This window comes from Mytilus trossulus, chromosome 12, assembly GCF_036588685.1.
Source record: "Mytilus trossulus isolate FHL-02 chromosome 12, PNRI_Mtr1.1.1.hap1, whole genome shotgun sequence".
NCBI lineage: Eukaryota > Metazoa > Mollusca > Bivalvia > Mytilida > Mytilidae > Mytilus > Mytilus trossulus.
The window spans coordinates 46,813,131-46,831,398 of record NC_086384.1 but is presented as its reverse complement, the minus strand read 5'-3'; the positions used below and the strand labels follow the sequence as shown (position 1 = coordinate 46,831,398).

Genomic DNA, 18,268 nt, shown 5'->3' with positions numbered 1-18,268 from the left:
TTGTCTATAACATATGTCATTGTCTACATCATAAATTTTAGTCCATATCATATGTCATGTTCTATATCATATGTCATGGTCTATATCATTTGTCATGGTCTATACCATCTCTTATTGTCTATCCAAATGACATTTATACCATATATGTCATCTATACCAAATTTTGTCTATACCCTATGTCATGATCTATATGATAAGTCATATATGCCATATGCCATCTATATCATGTCCTGGTCTATTACATATGTCATGGTCTACAACATAAATCATAGTCTATACAATGTGTCATGGTCTATAACATATGTTATGATCTATACCATAAGTCATATATGCCATATGCCATCTATATCATGTTATTGTCTATAACATAAATCATGGTCTATACCTTATGTCATGATCTAAAACAGAAGTCATCTATGCCATGTCATGATATATACCATATGCCATCTATAATAAAAGTCATCTATATCATATGTCAAGGTTGATACTATATGTCATCTATACCATATGTCATGATCTACACCATAAGTCATCTATATCATATGTCATGATCTACACCATAAGTCATCTATACCATATGTCATGATCTACACCATAAGTCATCTATACCATATGTCATGATCTACACCATAAGTCATCTATATCATATGTCATGATCTACACCATAAGTCATCTATATCATATGTCATGATCTACACCATAAGTCATCTATACCATATGTCATGATCTACACCATAAGTCATCTATATCATATGTCATGATCTACACCATAAGTCATCTATACCATATGTCATGATCTACACCATAAGTCATCTATACGATATGTCATGATCTACACCATATGTCATGATCTACACCATATGTCATGATCTACACCATAAGTCATCTATATGATATGTCATGATCTACACCATAAGTCATCTATACCATATGTCATGATCTACACCATAAGTCATCTATATCATATGTCATGATCTACTCCATAAGTCATCTACACCATAAGTCATCTATACCATATGTCATGATCTACACCATAAGTCATCTATATCATATGTCATGATCTACACCATAAGTCATCTATACCATATGTCATGATCTACACCATAAGTCATCTATACCATATGTCATGATCTACACCATAAGTCATCTATACCATATGTCATGATCTACACCATAAGTCATCTATACCATATGTCATGATCTACACCATAAGTCATCTATATCATATGTCATGATCTACACCATAAGTCATCTATACCATATGTCATGATCTACACCATAAGTCATCTATATCATATGTCATGATCTACACCATAAGTCATCTATACCATATGTCATGATCTACACCATAAGTCATCTATATCATATGTCATGATCTACACCATAAGTCATCTATACCATATGTCATGATCTACACCATAAGTCATCTATATCATATGTCATGGTCTATATTATATGTCATGGCCTATACCATAAGTCATCTATAACATATGTCATCTTCACAATTTGTCATGGCCTATACCATGGGCAATACACCATCTATCTCATATGTCATGGTCTTTATCATATGTCATGGCCTATACCACATGTCATCTTTTTCATATGTCATCTCTTCCATATTTCATCTTTATCATGTCATTGTCTTTAGTATATGTTCATCACTAAAAGTATAGACTAATACATTAGGAGAAATTAAACAGAAACTAAAAAAAATCTATCAACTAATACAAATTCTTTCGAGGACAAAAAAATAACACAACAACATGTCCAATGTTGACCACTAAATGGGGAAAAAAGTACCATTCTTCAATACCGCAAACAATACCATATTGATCAATGCTTACAAAATACTTAATCACCTAAAATAATCAGAGTATGATGTGTCTATAAGATAGCATGCTCTTGACTCACACTGTCTTTTTCCCATGTTAATTTTAAAAAAGATAGAATCTTGTTCAATACCCTAATTTGGTTATTTTTTAGGGGGGACATGTGGTAAAATAGTTTAAACATTGTATCCCTAAATCTCTTGCATTGGATACCATGATATCAATCAAAATGGTTTACCTTTTTTTAAATTGTTATTTGGATGTAGAATTGTCTCATTGGCACTCATACCACATCTTCCTATATCTATATATTCCCAAATTAACATGTAAGAAATAATCCACATCCCAAAAATAAGATTACACAAATAACCATTAATACCCCAATACATAAACACCTGACCGTTTATACAATTGATTAAAATAAACAAAATCTTGTTATTCATTGCAGTGGAATTCATCCATGGTTTTCAATCACAAATTCGTTTTTCAACTGGCTTCTGTCTCAAAAACAAGCACACATCCTTTCTTGATTCTTATGCATTAATTTGATCTTTATTGAAAAAGATTTTAATGAAAAAGTTGTTTCTTTAAAAATTCAGTAAAAAACATTCCTAAATAAAAAATGTATAACAGGAGCAAGAAAAAATGTATACAAATTAATTCAAAATCTGTTATTGAAACTTTGAGCTTGTGAAAGTTGCATGCTTTTACACACTCTTAGTATAACTGAGAATTATCCTCTATAAATAAAACAAGATATTCAAACTTTGCCCTAGCTATAAATATAAAAGAAGATGTGGTATGATTGAGACAACTGTCCACAAGAGACCAAAATGACACAGAAATCAACAACTATAGGTCACCGTACGGCCTTCAACAATGAGCAAAGCCCTTACCGTATAGTCAGCTATTAAAAAACAATATACCGGGTACATGTCCATTTCAGACAGCCAAGTAAGAGTTATGCCTCCTGATATAAAGCATATTTGTGTTCTCATAAAAATTGAAATATTTGCCATGGGACATTCTGATCAAAGAAATGTTATATATATATAAAAAAAAAAAACATAAATCTAAGTCTTAGTATTGAATGTGAATGATGGGAGCTACTTGCTTTTTAGTCTTTGACAGAACTAAATTTGCATGCTGAAATTATTGTGCCAATGGCGTTTTGATTGAATTATTAGTTGTTTGTTGTGCTTGATTTCCAGTGGCAAATATTTCATGCATGTTTGTAAAGAGAACATAACAGGAATGTGTACTTAGTACACAGATGCCCCACACACGCTATCATTTACCATGTGTATGTAGTGGACCATGAAATTAGGGTCAAAACTTAAATTGGAATTTAAAGAAGAAAGATCATATCATAAGGAACATGTGTACTAAATTTCAAGTTGATTGGACTTCTTAGCTTCATCAAAAACTACCTTGACCAAAAACTTTAACCTGAAGCAGGACAGACCGACGAACGGACGGAAGAACAGACAGACGCACAGAGCACTGAACATAATGCCCCATTACATGTACTATTGTAGGTTGGGAATAAAAACATTAAATACAATAGGTAGGTCCTGAAAAACAGGGTGACAATGACGAAGTGCAGGCAATTTGGAATGCCACTTGAAAATGAGGGTATACTGGAGAGGTGCTATAGTAATCTGGCATTGCAACAGGTCAACTACGAAGCCCTAAGAATCTTGTATAAAGAGTGTGGCAAAAATAATCTCCCTACAAGAGGCTCTAGAAATCAACTTTTCAAATTTTCAAAAGTTCTTTATGTGGTATGACTGATTAGAAGGTACTTTTCTCTTTGATTTTTTTTTCTCTTCGCTTTACGAGATTTTAAATACTTTGCTAGTACATGTATTAAAGAAATAAAAATAATCCTCCTTTAATTAAGTTTATAAAAATAGTTCTTCAAAAGGAGTTCGACAGAAAAAAAAGGTGATGATTTATTCTTTCTTTACTTGGGTGTAGACTTTAAATTAATGGGTTGTCAAATTGACTTATTGCATTTTACATAACAACTTGACAATTTTTTACATTTTTACCTTTTTCAAATAATTTTTTCAACATTATTCATTTAAACTGAATGTCATTTGAAAATCATTTGACAAAACCTAGGACTTGATTTTAAACATATACGAACATACAAGCTTTTTATGTAGATTTATTCTGTAACAAAACTTTAAAAAAACATTTAAATTTTCACTGCACTTTTTTAACACAAAGAAAACAAAGGATTGAACTTCTGCACAACAACCTAGTTAATTTACCACCTGCCCCCCCTCCCAGCAGTTAAACAAAACATAAACCAATCTTTTTATAATATTGATTATCCCCCTTGTTGTACCTCTTTATTTGATGTGCAACAAGAATGCAAATATACAATGAAATTGAGAATAAAAAATCTTCTGCAGACATTGAAAAATTGTAAATAGGCAGAGGCCACACAAAGGATAAATGCATCTTAATTGAAGAAAAATTGTGCAGAAGGCAGTCAAAAGTTCTATTGATTTTAAACAACCAATTTATTCTTGATGTCAATTTGAAAATGTTTCTTTCACCGTCTTTTTCATTAGTTTAGAAAAATTGCATCAATAATGATTTTTTTCTGCATTTATATGCTAATGCATTGTGCAGACATTGTTTAGTGATGCAAGTTTCCGAATATCCATTAAAAATGTTTAAAACTTGCACATAAAAAGTTTAATATACATAAAATAATATAACCTTTATAATTTTTTTCTTGCATATTCTATTCAGTTTAGGTAAATAGCTATGAGTCAGATTTGAAACGTACCTTCATAAATTTAAATAATACCTTAAAGTTAAATACAAATTTTTCAATATCACAGATTTTTTTAATGTCTGATTTGGCATATAAATTATGAACAAACAAGATTTTTCTTTTAAGAATCTAATTTATTTCCTAGATGGGCATTTAAACTCAAAAGAAAATATTTAACTGACCGAAAAAAAAATCAACCTTTAATTAAACAAAATCTCGTCTCAAAAGCTATATTATTTTTTATAACAGTAACATGTTTAATAAAGAAACTAAGATAAAATGTCTTCAATGCTGAAACACAAAAGCTGTCTTTGTTATATATAGGTAAAAAAATGTGCGATTCTTTTGTTAGCTCTATGTATACAATATGTCCAACTCAGACAAGTATGTACATGGAGAAAAATCACTTCCCTTTTATAGATTCATGTGTTTCTGTTTTACCCTTTTAAAAATACTCCTACAGGGGCATATCAAGCCATTTTTAAAAGCGGGTTCCCAACCGAGGATACACTGGGTTCCAACTATATGTCCCCATTCAAATGCATTTATGGTTAAAAAATAAGGGGTGGTGGTTCAACCCCTGGAATCCCCCCTCTGGATCTTCCACTGTCCTAACTATGACTTTCCAAAATGTTTTAATAGTACACTACACCCATTTGATTGATCACGAACCAAATCATATCCCCCATTACTTCAGTGCAATTTTTCAATAATTGAGGGACAAATTTTATATTCCCTATATTAGACTTTAAAATTTCAATTACTTTTTCATACTATTAGCCCCCTTCTAAATTTTATTGAATAATTCTCTAATGGTGATGACTCATATCAAAGCAAGGGATACTGTTTTGAGTATTAAGAGGGTAATTTTTCCTTATTTTTCCTAATTTGGACCATTAACTCAAACAATCATCATCATCCCTATACATTTCTGAATCCCTTATTGAAATCTTATAGAATTTTAAAGTTTTATGAGAACAATTTGGATACACTGCTAATTTTAGCATCTTTACATTATGTTAATCTCAATATAATATCCCTTTTCACAGATGGTTATCTATTTAGGAAGTTCATTGGTATCCTCTAACTGGGCTCCTATAAATCAAAAAGAAGGATGATTGCCAAGGGCAGATCAAGCCCAGGATAAAGAGGGGTTCCAATTATATGGGCTGGCCCCATTCAAATGCATTTATTGTAAAAAAAAAAATGGGGTTCCAATTGCAGGAACCCCTCTGGATTTGCCACTGAATGCCAATAAGACAATTATTAAAAAAAAATGACGTCCACTATGACTGATCAGCAATAAGTAAACCAACTCCATACAGTAAACTATAAAAGTTCCTAATAAGATAAACTAGTTCACCTACATAGCTTTGACTTAAAGTCACTGAGGAGCAGACAACAAAACTAATCCTAATAACTTAGCTTTAATCACCAAACCATGAAAATGATATTTAACGAGGCAATCATCAGACCAAATAAAGTCAAGAGGAAATTATCAGACCAAATAAAGTCAAGTTGACTTATAACATGACTTATAACATGACTTATAACATGAAGTTAACGAAAACTGACCTTACTAAAAACTTAAAGTTAATCAATGAACCATGAGATTATATGAGAATATAAATTACTATAAATAGAATACATGTACAGACCACTTGGCCACAGAATACCACTAACCCTTTCAAACTGACACAATAAATATAAGAAGATGTGGTATGAGTGCCCATCAAATTTATTCCAACAAGTAAAATTTTGTTAAGACATATAAGAAAATGTCAGAATATTAGTCTTTGGACTATTACTACTAGTCAGAAAAGATTTTGGTGCAGACTGGTTGTGGATGAGACTTATGTCCCTCCTCCCCCCTTTTCACAAACTTCTTTTGAACTTGGTATTAACTTTTTGAGACAATCAGCTTTCCTTTTTGGATAGTTTTGAAACTTCTTAGTATGTCTAATTTTTGTTATATAGTGCTTAAACTTTCTTTAAATTCTTGGCTTTAATCTATGTCATTTTTGAAAACAGAATATTGAGAAAAGTTTATAAAACATGATTATTCATAAAAAAAATATAGTAACTAAACCCCTAAAATAAGGTTAAGAAAAACAGTAATTTAATACTTTAGCAAAATACAAGTATGATCTTGTACAATTTATAACTAAATATCATATTAAATATGTAAAGATGTTGTCAAATGTGCATATATTATTGTGCAGACATGAAAAAATGTCGAGGGGTTGTAACGTGTGCATTAATCATTGGATCAGAATAACATTATTAGTATGATTATCTTCACAGCATTGTTAACCATCCTACCAAATATAAACCCCATTTGTCAAAAATAGGTTGTAAATCTTTTTTATACAAGGAATAATTATTTGAATCTGGAATAATTTTGAATTCTGGAAATTGATAAGAAATGTATGATGAAAACTAACCCAACTATTTAAAGAGGGTTCCCCATGTTGACATTTTTAAAAGTTTACTTTGACTCATATTTCCATATGAACTTTGTAACCCCCCCCCCCCCCCCCCAACCCCCACCCCTTTTATTTTGCTGTTGTAGAAAACCCTCCTAAATTTCTTGTTTTTAATATAATGTCAAAAGTCTCGGCTTATTGAGGAGTAGAAAAATATCTAAATGTGCTGCTAATAAATTAATATGTCCCTGCTTTAAAAGGCATGTCCATAATTAACCATACTACCAAATATAAATAGATATAGAGGGATAAGATATGAGTGCCAATGAGACAACTCTCCTTTGTAAAAGTAAACCATTATAGGTTAAGTTACTGCCTTCAACACAAAGTCTTTTATCAAACCCCATTTATCAAAAATAGGTTAAATTCTGTTTTAAGATGATGTCAAAAGGCATGGCTGGTGCTTCTTTTTCATTGTTAACTTTCTTTTACAAATGCAAGTTCCATATATCTTTTTTTAATTAGATTGCAATCAATATTGTATTATCTTGATAGAAAAAAAGGTCTCCCTGCAGACAACAGAAATCATGAAATATCTATAGTGTCACTAAAAAATGTTAGTCCCTGGCTATCTGCTAAAGGCATGTCCATGATTACCCATCCTATCATATATAATCTACATTTATCAAAAATAGATTTAAAATCTGTTTTAATTTAATATCAAAAGGCTCAGCTTTTTTCAGAAGTCGTAAATTTTTTAAGGGTGTTGCTAACAAATGAATGGCCTCATCTGGTTGAAAAGATAGACAACTGTCAACCAGTCTCCAGAAAAGCAACTTTAAAACAAGAAGGTGTCCATACTACATGGATGTCCCACTCATACTATCATTTTCTATGTTCAGTGGATTATAAAATTGAGGTTAAAACTAAGTTGGCAATAAAATCAGAAAGATCATTATTATAAGGAACATGTGTACTAAGTGTCAAGTTGATTAGACTTAAACTTCATCAAAAACTACCTCTATCAAAAACTTTAACTTGAAGCTGAAGAAAGTCAAACTGACAAAATGTATGGATGCACAGATGGAAAAACGTAATGCCCATAAATGGGGCATAAAAGCAAAATCCTGCACCATCTCTGTTCTCTTATATAGGATCATGTGACCATTTTTATTGTTTGGCAAGAACATTGAATATAATTTGACCATGAAATCGGGGTCATAACTCTAATTTGGCATTAAAATTAGAAAGATCATATCATAGGGAACATGTGTATTTTTCCTTGACCAAAAACTTTAAACTGAAATGGGACAGATTGACAGACGACCAGAAGCACAAACGGAAAAACATAATGCTCATAAATGGGGGATTAAATTTATTTGACAGTAAACATAAAAAAAATTCTGACTCAGACAAAATATACAACCCCCTTTAAAAGTAAATGGTTGATCCCTGAAATTTGCCATAAAAAATACACTTTTATCAAAAAAGAAATAAAACTTTGTCAATCCTGTCTTTCCTACATATACCTCAATGCAATTTGATTTTTTTTTGTACAGTATTGTTTTTTCCATAATCTGCATTACGTTACCATAAACAATATTTTGATAATTTAATAATTATGTAAATAAAAGTGTCACTGCATTAAATTATCTGGTTGTCATTTTTTCAGAAATAATAAATATCTTATATCAATGAAAATCATGTCTCCTTTATGGACGCCATACTCAGTGTAGATGTCTACCATGTAATTTTTTTTTTTCGTCAAAAATTTCTGATTCAGTTTTTTTTTCACTTAACATTTTATATCACCACAAAAATGTAAAATTGTTATGAGAAAGTGCCCCTCCTATGGCAATGTACTTGTTGTCAAGGAGTTAACTTGCTACTGTATTTTTAATATCTGACTAAAGCTTTTTAATATCTGCATACAATATCCCTAATACTAAAAATCTTTGTTGTGTCTAGCATCAGACAGGTAAAATCCACTGTCTCATTTTTTTTTCCAACATGCTTTCGTTTATTTAGATTAAGATACACTAATAGGTCGAACTAAAAAAAACAATATTGTGTACCCACCTTTCAAAACTTGTTAGTCTGACAATCAACATCACATTTTTTAAGGTTGATGAAATTATTTTGAAGCTTCATTATAGACAGATTTGTTCACGCAGAAAAATATTGAACAAAATTTTATCAAATTAGATAGTATCAAAAGTTTAATGAAACAAATGTACCGCAATGAAGAAATTGTTATATTATATAAATCAAGAATGAGAAACTAGATTCCTGGTTTTTTTTCCTTTCATTTTCAATAAACTACGCAGTTATGGAAAGCCTCATTCTAGTAAACAGCTGCCATTGCAAAATGACTTCTATGTAATGATTCAGCTTAAAAAAGCAAAACACTTCCAGAAATTTCCTAAACAAAACTACTCTCGACAGATTATGTTGTAACCTAAATTTAATAGATGTTGTCACCAGACATAGAAACTCAGTAAAACAAATTAATTACATACCTGTCAACTGTCACTATTTGCGGGGGATTTACTCCATGAAAGCTCCACAATGGGAATTTTGAAAGAGCAATTTTGTATACAATTTTAAACAAAACAGTTAATTTTACAATAGCAATAGGCATTGAAAAGTTTGAAGAAGCCAAAAAACAACTTAAAAAGACATTTGAAGGACCCTTGAAGGTTTATCAGGACTATAAGACCCATCTTGCACGCAAAACCCCCAAGGGCATTTTGAAAAGTTGGCAGGTATGTAATTCTATTCACAATCAGGTAAAGTATAAAAATAACTGGGTATAAAAATCAAAGCATTATTGACCCATTTGTTAAGCAGAACAAATAAAAATCAATGGTGCATAAAATGTAGGTCATGAATAACATAACAGTGCAAGATACAAACACCATTTTCATAAATTATAATGGTTCATGAAAACAATACAATGTACCAGAAATATTAAAATCTTTCTATAGATTTGATTAAAGCAAGATTTATATTAAGTGTTTTTCATAATGACATATTGGCTATTTTTATATAGATTGGATAATTCCCCCCGTCTGTTTGAATGGTTTGGCACTAGTCAATTTGAGGGCCCTCTATAGCTTGCTGGATGTGTGAGCCAAGGCTCTGCTTTGACCTTTATTGGTCTAAAAAAAAGTGCCATTTTTATTGTCATGCACCCAAAATTACCTATTTGTCACTTGCCAAGATTTTTTATCCTTATTCACCATGAAGGTACCCTCATTACAACCCTCTATATGTATGTCATGAAGGTACCCTCATTACAACCCTCTATATGTATGTCAATACAAAATCACATTAAGTTGCTGTCTTCTTTTGTCATCAATACCAATCAATATGCAATGAACTAAATGTAGGCTACACATCAACAGTACATAAACCCTACCTTATGAGTTAACCTAAATGGACATCTATAGGTTACCATATGGTCCAAAATAATGGTTGGTTGATAGCTGATCTTTAATGCCACTTTCAGAACTGTTTACTACACCATGTACACCGAGGTGGCCAGTTTTTATTGGTAGAGAAAGTAGATGTATTCATAAAGAACTACAGACCTTTGGCAGGCAACACCAACTTAAGGTGTCACACCACCAATTACTCCCTCCAATTTAGAACGTATGTGAAAGTAGGCCTACTCAGACAAAAAATAGTGCATTTGATGTCCTTGTTTACCTAAACTAACCAACAAATTGGCAGAAATGAAACTTTTGGTGAAAGAGAAATATATTAGGACCATTTTGAGCTAAAATTTACTTGTATATGAGTTTGCATTCAAAATTGAGGATTAATGCACTCCATAGTATACCAATTTAAGATTTCCAGAAAACCAGGGGTTAATTTTAGTGGTACCTCTATTCGGAAGACCTTTTCTTTTTTATATGATTTTAAACACCTGTTGAAAATTGGCATGTAGAAAGCTGATACATGTACAATTCAAGATATACCTGGTTTCTATGAAGTTAAACTTAAGGTAAAATATTGAGAAAGCTGTGAAAATTGCAAAATTTGGTTGAACAGATAGGGACTTTTAATTGGTGGTATGACACCTTAAGTCCAGGCACTATTGGTCAAGCACTGTTAAACTACCTAAAATTTCTCTATTTAGAACCAGTCTATGTAAAATATTTATAAATAAAATTTAATAAAAAAAAATTGTTAGTCTAATAACAACAAGTAACAAAATTTCTCAAATATGCATTGGTCAAGCAGAAATTTTTTTTTGCAGTATCTGAAATGTTCTGAAATTACCAAAATCTAAAGGCAAAGATCAGTTTCTCCTATAAATAATATACCTCAAGATAAAATTTAACTTCTTTTCGTAAATAGCCTTTTTTGCCTTGATGTGACATTAAGCAATCTTCAATCAATCAAACAACTTTCTCTTAGTGGTCAGAAGGCTTTGACTGTATTACTTATTTAGCTATTTTTACCATCTGGGATGTGTTACATGTAGCAATGAATACTTTAAATGCACTTTTCCGCTGTGACGTGCATAGTTTTTGGACCTCAACTGATTGATAGCAGCGTTTTATCTTTAAGACAATGTACATGTATATTTTTTCTCTTTATACTTATTCCTACTTTCAATGACTTTAAAAAGTGTTTTTTTCAAAGATTTTATACATTTGATATAGCTATATAGATGACATGATCTAAAAGTGCAGATTAACTTATTAAACTTTGGAAAAATTTAATGGAGTTGTCTTCCTTGCATCAGATTTGAACAGCTTGTAGTAAATTTGAAAATGTTTTGAATTTTACAAGACAGATATTAATCCACATAAGCACCAACATACTGTAGTATTAAGAAGTTTAAGAAATGAACCAATTTACAAGGGGTGATCCAAATAATCTGTAAATGATTATAAATAAAACAAGATGTGAGGGGGGTCTCATTGGGGGGGTTCTGATCCCGAATCCCGCTTACTGTTTTGTCAGATTATTGTATCCCACTTACACTATGTACGAAAGCAATTCTCATTTTTTTTTGTCATTTCCATGGTCCCGTTAGACCTCATTTCCCGTTTTCACTACACAATAATTTGACTTTCAAGTGTCAAGCTTACAAAAAAATCAGCAATCCCGCATCACGCTTAGACCCCAATGAGACCCACTGTGAGGTATGGGTATCTTGTGGTCATCAATTATCATATTTATAAAAACATTAACATTATTTTTGTCTAAAATTTTGTATATAATTATATAGTATAAAAAAATCAATTTTTATGTTCACTTCCCAAAAAAACAAAAAAAAGTATAACCTAATAAACAAATACACTTCAGACAATTTTGTGTCTTATAATTAAAACATCATTTGTTAATATCCAACCATAAATGCCTTCATTTGTTCATTTCAATTTTTTCCTCCAAATGTTATTTTAACAAATTAAATATATAGCAAAAAATTGTAAGTGACAAATACTTCATTACATAACCTTAACACTGTAGTGTTTTTTTCTGTAAGAGTTGACATATTATTGTCAAAACATTGTTTATTTATCCAATACATTGTGCTCAAACCATCCTTCAAGTTGTTTTAGACACTTAATTCAGAGGTGGATTGAAGAGGTTTTTTCAGTGGGAAAAAATGATTGATTATTTAGGACATCGCTAAAACTTGACTGAAGGGAGCTCATCTAGGCAGTTAGTGCCCCCCCTTCCCCCTGATAGTGAATTTTCACAGTGAATGATATTGATTAAGGTTTTTCAATTCTAAACATTTCTCTGTATTATATTTCACAGGCTTTAAATATATATGTGAAAATTAGTAGATCTCAATTATCACTCAAATTCACTAGCAATCACTCAGTTTCACTAGCAATCACTCTGTTTCACTAGCAATCACTCTGTTTCACTAGCAATCACTCTGTTTCACTAGCAATCACCTTTTCACTAGCAATCACTCTATTTCAATAGCAATCACTCTATTTCAATAGCAATCATCCTGTTTCACTAGCAATCACTCTGTTTCACTAGCAATAACCCTGTTTCACTAGTAATCACTCTGTTTCACTAGCAATCACCTTGTTTCACTAGCAATCACCTTATTACTAGCAATCACTTTTTTTACTAACAATCGTTATTTCAATAGCAATCACTCTGTTTTACTAGCAATCACCCTGTTTCACTGGCAATCACCTTATTACTAGCAATCACTTTTTTTTACTAGCAATCACTCTATTTCACTAGCAATCACTCTATTTCACTAGCAATCATCCTGTTTAGCCAGCAATCTCCCTGTTTCACAAGCAATCGTCCTGATTCACTAGCAATCACCATTTCACTAGCAATCACTGTTTCACTAGCAATCATCCTGATTCACTAGCAATCACCTTTTTTCAAAGTGATTGTTTACAAAATATTTTATGTATAGTGTCAATTTCTGTTGGACTAACTATTTCTCTCAATTAAAGTACCTTAAATCATTTGACTGCTTAAAGTTTCTGGACTCTGATGGAAAACTCTTTGTGGCTGCCATGACCGATTATTTGGTTTGTATCTTCATCCTGAAAAGACAAGAGTTACATGTACAACAAGGAATGAATAAATACACAACTGGTTTATTTTAATTTTGTTACAAGAGTGTTATTTTGGTCTCTTGTGGACAGTTGTCTCATTGGCAATCATACCACATCTTCTTTTTTATATTATAAGACTTAAATGGAATGTAATATTGATTGTAAGGCACTTAATGCTACTTTCAGCACACTTACATGTTGTACTTATCTCATGATAGATAGTTTTTAAAGGTTGAGGCAACCAGAGTACCCAAAAAATCCCACTGACCCTTGGCAGGAAAACTAACAATTCTAGCTTAGTTAAAGAAGTCTATTTATCAGTAAAATATTGAAAAAAAATTAAATTTAAATTTCAAAATTTGGCTCTATATCTACATGTATCATACTCTCTTTTGGTCAAGCTACTTTCAATGAAGGGTTGACAAAATTATGATGTTTAAAATAACTTTTACCACAGATTAAACCTAAATATTGCTGCCATTACTGACAACACCAAAATTAAAGGTTTCCTGTTCCCTGCTTTCGCAACATAAAGGAGTATGTTCGGTAAGGGCCATATTTGGCCCCAATAATAAAGTTCATAGTTACAAGACAAGAAATGTTTTAAGTTGCCTTAAAGACATGAGAGAAAGTTTATCAGAACTTTTTTTGTCAAAGTTTAATTCTTAACACGATGATTTTCACATCCCAAACAGGTCAAAATAAGAGATTTTGGTGAAATTTGACAAAATCAGCTAAATTTCAACCAAATAAAGGTCCAGGAAACATAGAGCGCAGGTGCGACAAGCTAAATATTCAAATAAGACATGTGAAATTTCTGTACAAACATTATTTATAAAGATCTTTCTTGTCGACGTTTGTGCTCTATGTTTCCTGTCCAATAATCTAAGGAAATTTACCCATTTTCATTGATTTTTTCGTAAAAAAATCAATATGAGTACAACTTGTGACGTCATAATGAAACGCAGAAACGTAAACTTTTCAACAAAATGGCTTATATCCTATCTAGTCAATGTATTAGCTTTAATTTATCGTGACAGTGATCAATAAATCTAAATTTGAAATTTACGCTTAAAAAGGGGGCCATTTTAGGACCTTGTCGAACATACTCCTTTGGGGCTTAACATATAAATGTATTCTGTTGATTCTAAAACCAAACCAATGTTAGCTTGACGCATAACCTGGATTATGATTTATTAGTTTGTCAGTCTAACGTACAGAGTGGGTAGATATATGAGGGCAAAGGAAGCACCACCCCTATCTAGTTAGGTCTCCCCTAAGAAAAATGTCAGCAGTCAGGTACTCAAGATTGAAAACAAAAATGTCCCTCACTTATTCTTCAAGGTGGTACCCAACACTTTTACTAAAATTAATTTGGCTCGTTTAATTTTCATTAAATTTTGACAATGTATTTACTTTGACTCTTTAACAAAAATATATTAAAAATTTCAAAAATTTTGAACCAACCATTTTATCAGAAAAATTACACTGGTTATATAGCAGTTTGACAGACACCAACTTTAACCATTGGGAAGCTTGATATTCCCTTTACAACACAACGTAATTAAAATGTTTAGCTGGCTTTGCAGAGTTACCTCCCTGTAGTGTTAGGTACCACCTTAATGTGTCTGAAAGTGACAGAGAAAAGATCATCAAATTTAATTCTTTCGGTTAAATTTCTTATTGAAAAAAAAGTGTATTTGAAAACCACATGTGACAAACATGTAACAAATCTTTAAAAAAAATATTTTAAAGGAGGAGATATAATATATATATACATTTGTAAGAGACATTTTATATGTTTCATCTACATGTATTATATATGGCCCTGAAATTGCAAAAAAAACAGTGAATTTTTCAAGCATGTAAAATTTATTGGTATGATGAAAAGGATGATATAAATAAAAATATGACAATGTTTTAGTGCAGAAATGTCAATTGTACATGTGTTGTCATAAACATGTTAAAATTGACATATTTGAACTAAAATGACATTTTTTTAGAAATAAGATGTGAGCAACAGCTTAATTACCCAAGAAGCATATTCTACCCACATCAAAATTATGTTGCATAATAAATGTAATATTGCTTTGTGTAAGGCTGTGATTCATTTCATTGAAGAAGTTAAACAATATACATATACATACATGTACGTGTATCAAAGATAAAAATATTATCATTACCAATGAACAGATACACTTATCATTAGGGGCTAACAGTGATGTGGGATGGACCGATTATTTGAAAGAGCGACACATAAAAGTCAAATAATTGAGTGAAAATGGGTAACAAAGTTGGGTGGGACACGTAAAATTATTTGCGTTATTACTTCAATAATAAACAGGATAATGGAATCTTGTCAAACAATTCGAGATTAGACCCCCCTCTCTTTTTACCCCACCCCCTACAATGAGAACCTAATTAATATTCATTTCATAGTTTTTTGTGCATCTGACAACACCCAGATTTGATATCTGAATTGGAAGGGCTAAAAGAGTAGACTTGTACTTGTACATGTTCTTTTTTGTATGCAGTAAATCAAGTTAACAAAATTGTATGTATGATTCTTCAATCAATCCATGAGATAATAAATGCTGAAAAATATTTGTAAATTACAATAATTTAGTGGGAAATTTTACAAAAATATCTAAATTTCACAAAAATATCACTTCATTTTAGTGCCTTGTAATAGAGCATTAACATAAAATTTCTTTTTATTGGAATTAATATCTTTTAAATTTGCACTATGTAAAGATTTATTCACACAATTTTCCTATATATAAGCATTTCAAAATATAAAAATCTGCTTTTTTAAATTACCCAGGGCAGTTGTCAATAGTTGTAGCCCAAAGAATTAGAACATTCATGCAAACTGAACAGCATACATTGTATTAATTGCCAAACACATTCCATTTTGTATACATTTTCATCCTAATATCTCAATCATATTTTTTTTTCTTCTGAAACTGCATGAACTGTATTCTTTATTTTCAAATACAAAGCTTTTTTCAAATTTGTTCAAATAAAATCAAGGCAATCATGTTATGTATTTACAATCATGTTCATAAAAATCAGAATTATTTTTCTTTTTATAAACCAATTGTTTTTTAATTATCAACAGATAATATCCAAAATATTCAAATTCAATAAATATCATCAATAAAGGGAAATAACTCAAGTAAAAATATCAGGCAAAATTTGTGATTTTTCAGTGGATTTTAAATTTTGAGCATTTTTTTTAGTCATTTTCTCTGTTGTTTTCTACACTAACCTATTTTTTTGCATTCACCCCTATGTTAAATGGAATTAAATGCATGTAAAAAAAATAGGATTCTATTCTAGCAGAAAAAATGTAGACATGGACATTTCTTTTTCAAGAATTTTTAACTTTGAAATAACAAAAATAAAAAAAACAGTAGATTTTTTCTGTATGCACTTCTGATTTGAATTTGCAAGAAAATTGTTTACAGCTTTTTATTATCATTGACTGTTACTGAATTCATAACATGTATTATCATTCAGGCTTCAATGTAGAGACTTTCTTAATTTTTTCTCTTAACGGGCAGAAGTTTACAGCATTTTTTTATATGTATATTAGGCAACAGGTTAACTGGTCCTTGACCAATAACATAGCTCTTTGGTACTGTGCTGATTCCTGATTGGTCAATTTGGTCTGCACATAAAATGTACAAATGTACTATATTTCAAGAATAATTGTGACAATAAAACCCAGTTATTTTTCAAGTAAAAAAATAATTGAAAATAAACAGAGGTTGTTCTACTCATTTTTAAAAGGGGGTACTCAACCAATGATAAAAGAGGGGTCAATCTATAGTATATGTCCCCATTCAAATGTATTTAAAAAAAGGGGGGGTCCAACCCCTGGAAACACCCCTCCCCCTGGATATGTCACAGATAAATAAAATGTTATCTTCTGTATAAAAATTTAAGAAAAACATCAGTTTTTATAAAATTACCCTTTTCAACTTATTTGAAGGAAAATTGTAAGTTTATCATATTTTTCGTCTGGAGTCATGGTGAGTAAATATGTGTCCCCCCTTTTTTCTAAAATGCACAAATATTAAAAATATCTTAAAAAGACTGTTAATTACTGTTAAAAAAAATTAGGACTAGAATGCCCGTTTTTGTCAAGAATGTACATTCCACATTTTTTAGATGTCCATTGGATGAATAACATGATAAACTTACATTGTACTGTACAGCAAGTGCTTGTGTAACTGAGTCACATTTTACTGTGGTTAAAAAAGTTGCAAAATATAAAAAAAAATATAAACACTTACACATTTACATTCTCACGTATAAATTTTATCATCCTGTGTAAACATGTTAACAATGAAATGTAAATACTGGTCATTGTATGTGTACTGAAAAAAGCCTGAGAAAATCAATACTTGAACGGGTCAACTATTTTTTTATTGTCTAATCTTGACCACCGCATTCCTTTTTGTTGATATGCGTCAGAAATGTGATATTTAATGTAAACAATGCAAAAGTCATTGTAGCATGACACACGTTTATTATAAGGTGCAATGTAACCTACCTACATTTGTTTAACCATTCCACTTGCATGGCATTACTGCCGGAAATGCATAAAAAAGTACCGTTTTGTTTTACAAAGAAACGGATTATCGCCCCTAGACT

The 18,268-nt window shown here is 31.0% G+C and overlaps 1 protein-coding gene across 3 annotated transcripts in view; it reads right to left on the bottom strand.

Moving 5' to 3' along the window:
* LOC134692703 (zinc finger protein 148-like) overlaps nt 1–18,268 on the bottom strand; it is a 41,034-nt gene extending 22,766 nt beyond the window's left edge. The window contains exons 1-2 of one of the 3 annotated variants that reach the window (XM_063553188.1): nt 18,168–18,268; nt 13,505–13,594 (exon numbers count right to left, since the gene is read on the bottom strand). In XM_063553188.1, coding sequence (XP_063409258.1) covers nt 13,505–13,566 — 62 coding nt within the window. In that variant the 5' untranslated portion in view covers nt 13,567–13,594; nt 18,168–18,268. Of the gene's footprint in view, nt 1–13,504; nt 13,595–17,907; nt 18,126–18,167 lie in introns of those variants that run through there. The other 2 variants (XM_063553189.1, XM_063553191.1) reach the window with 2 other exon arrangements.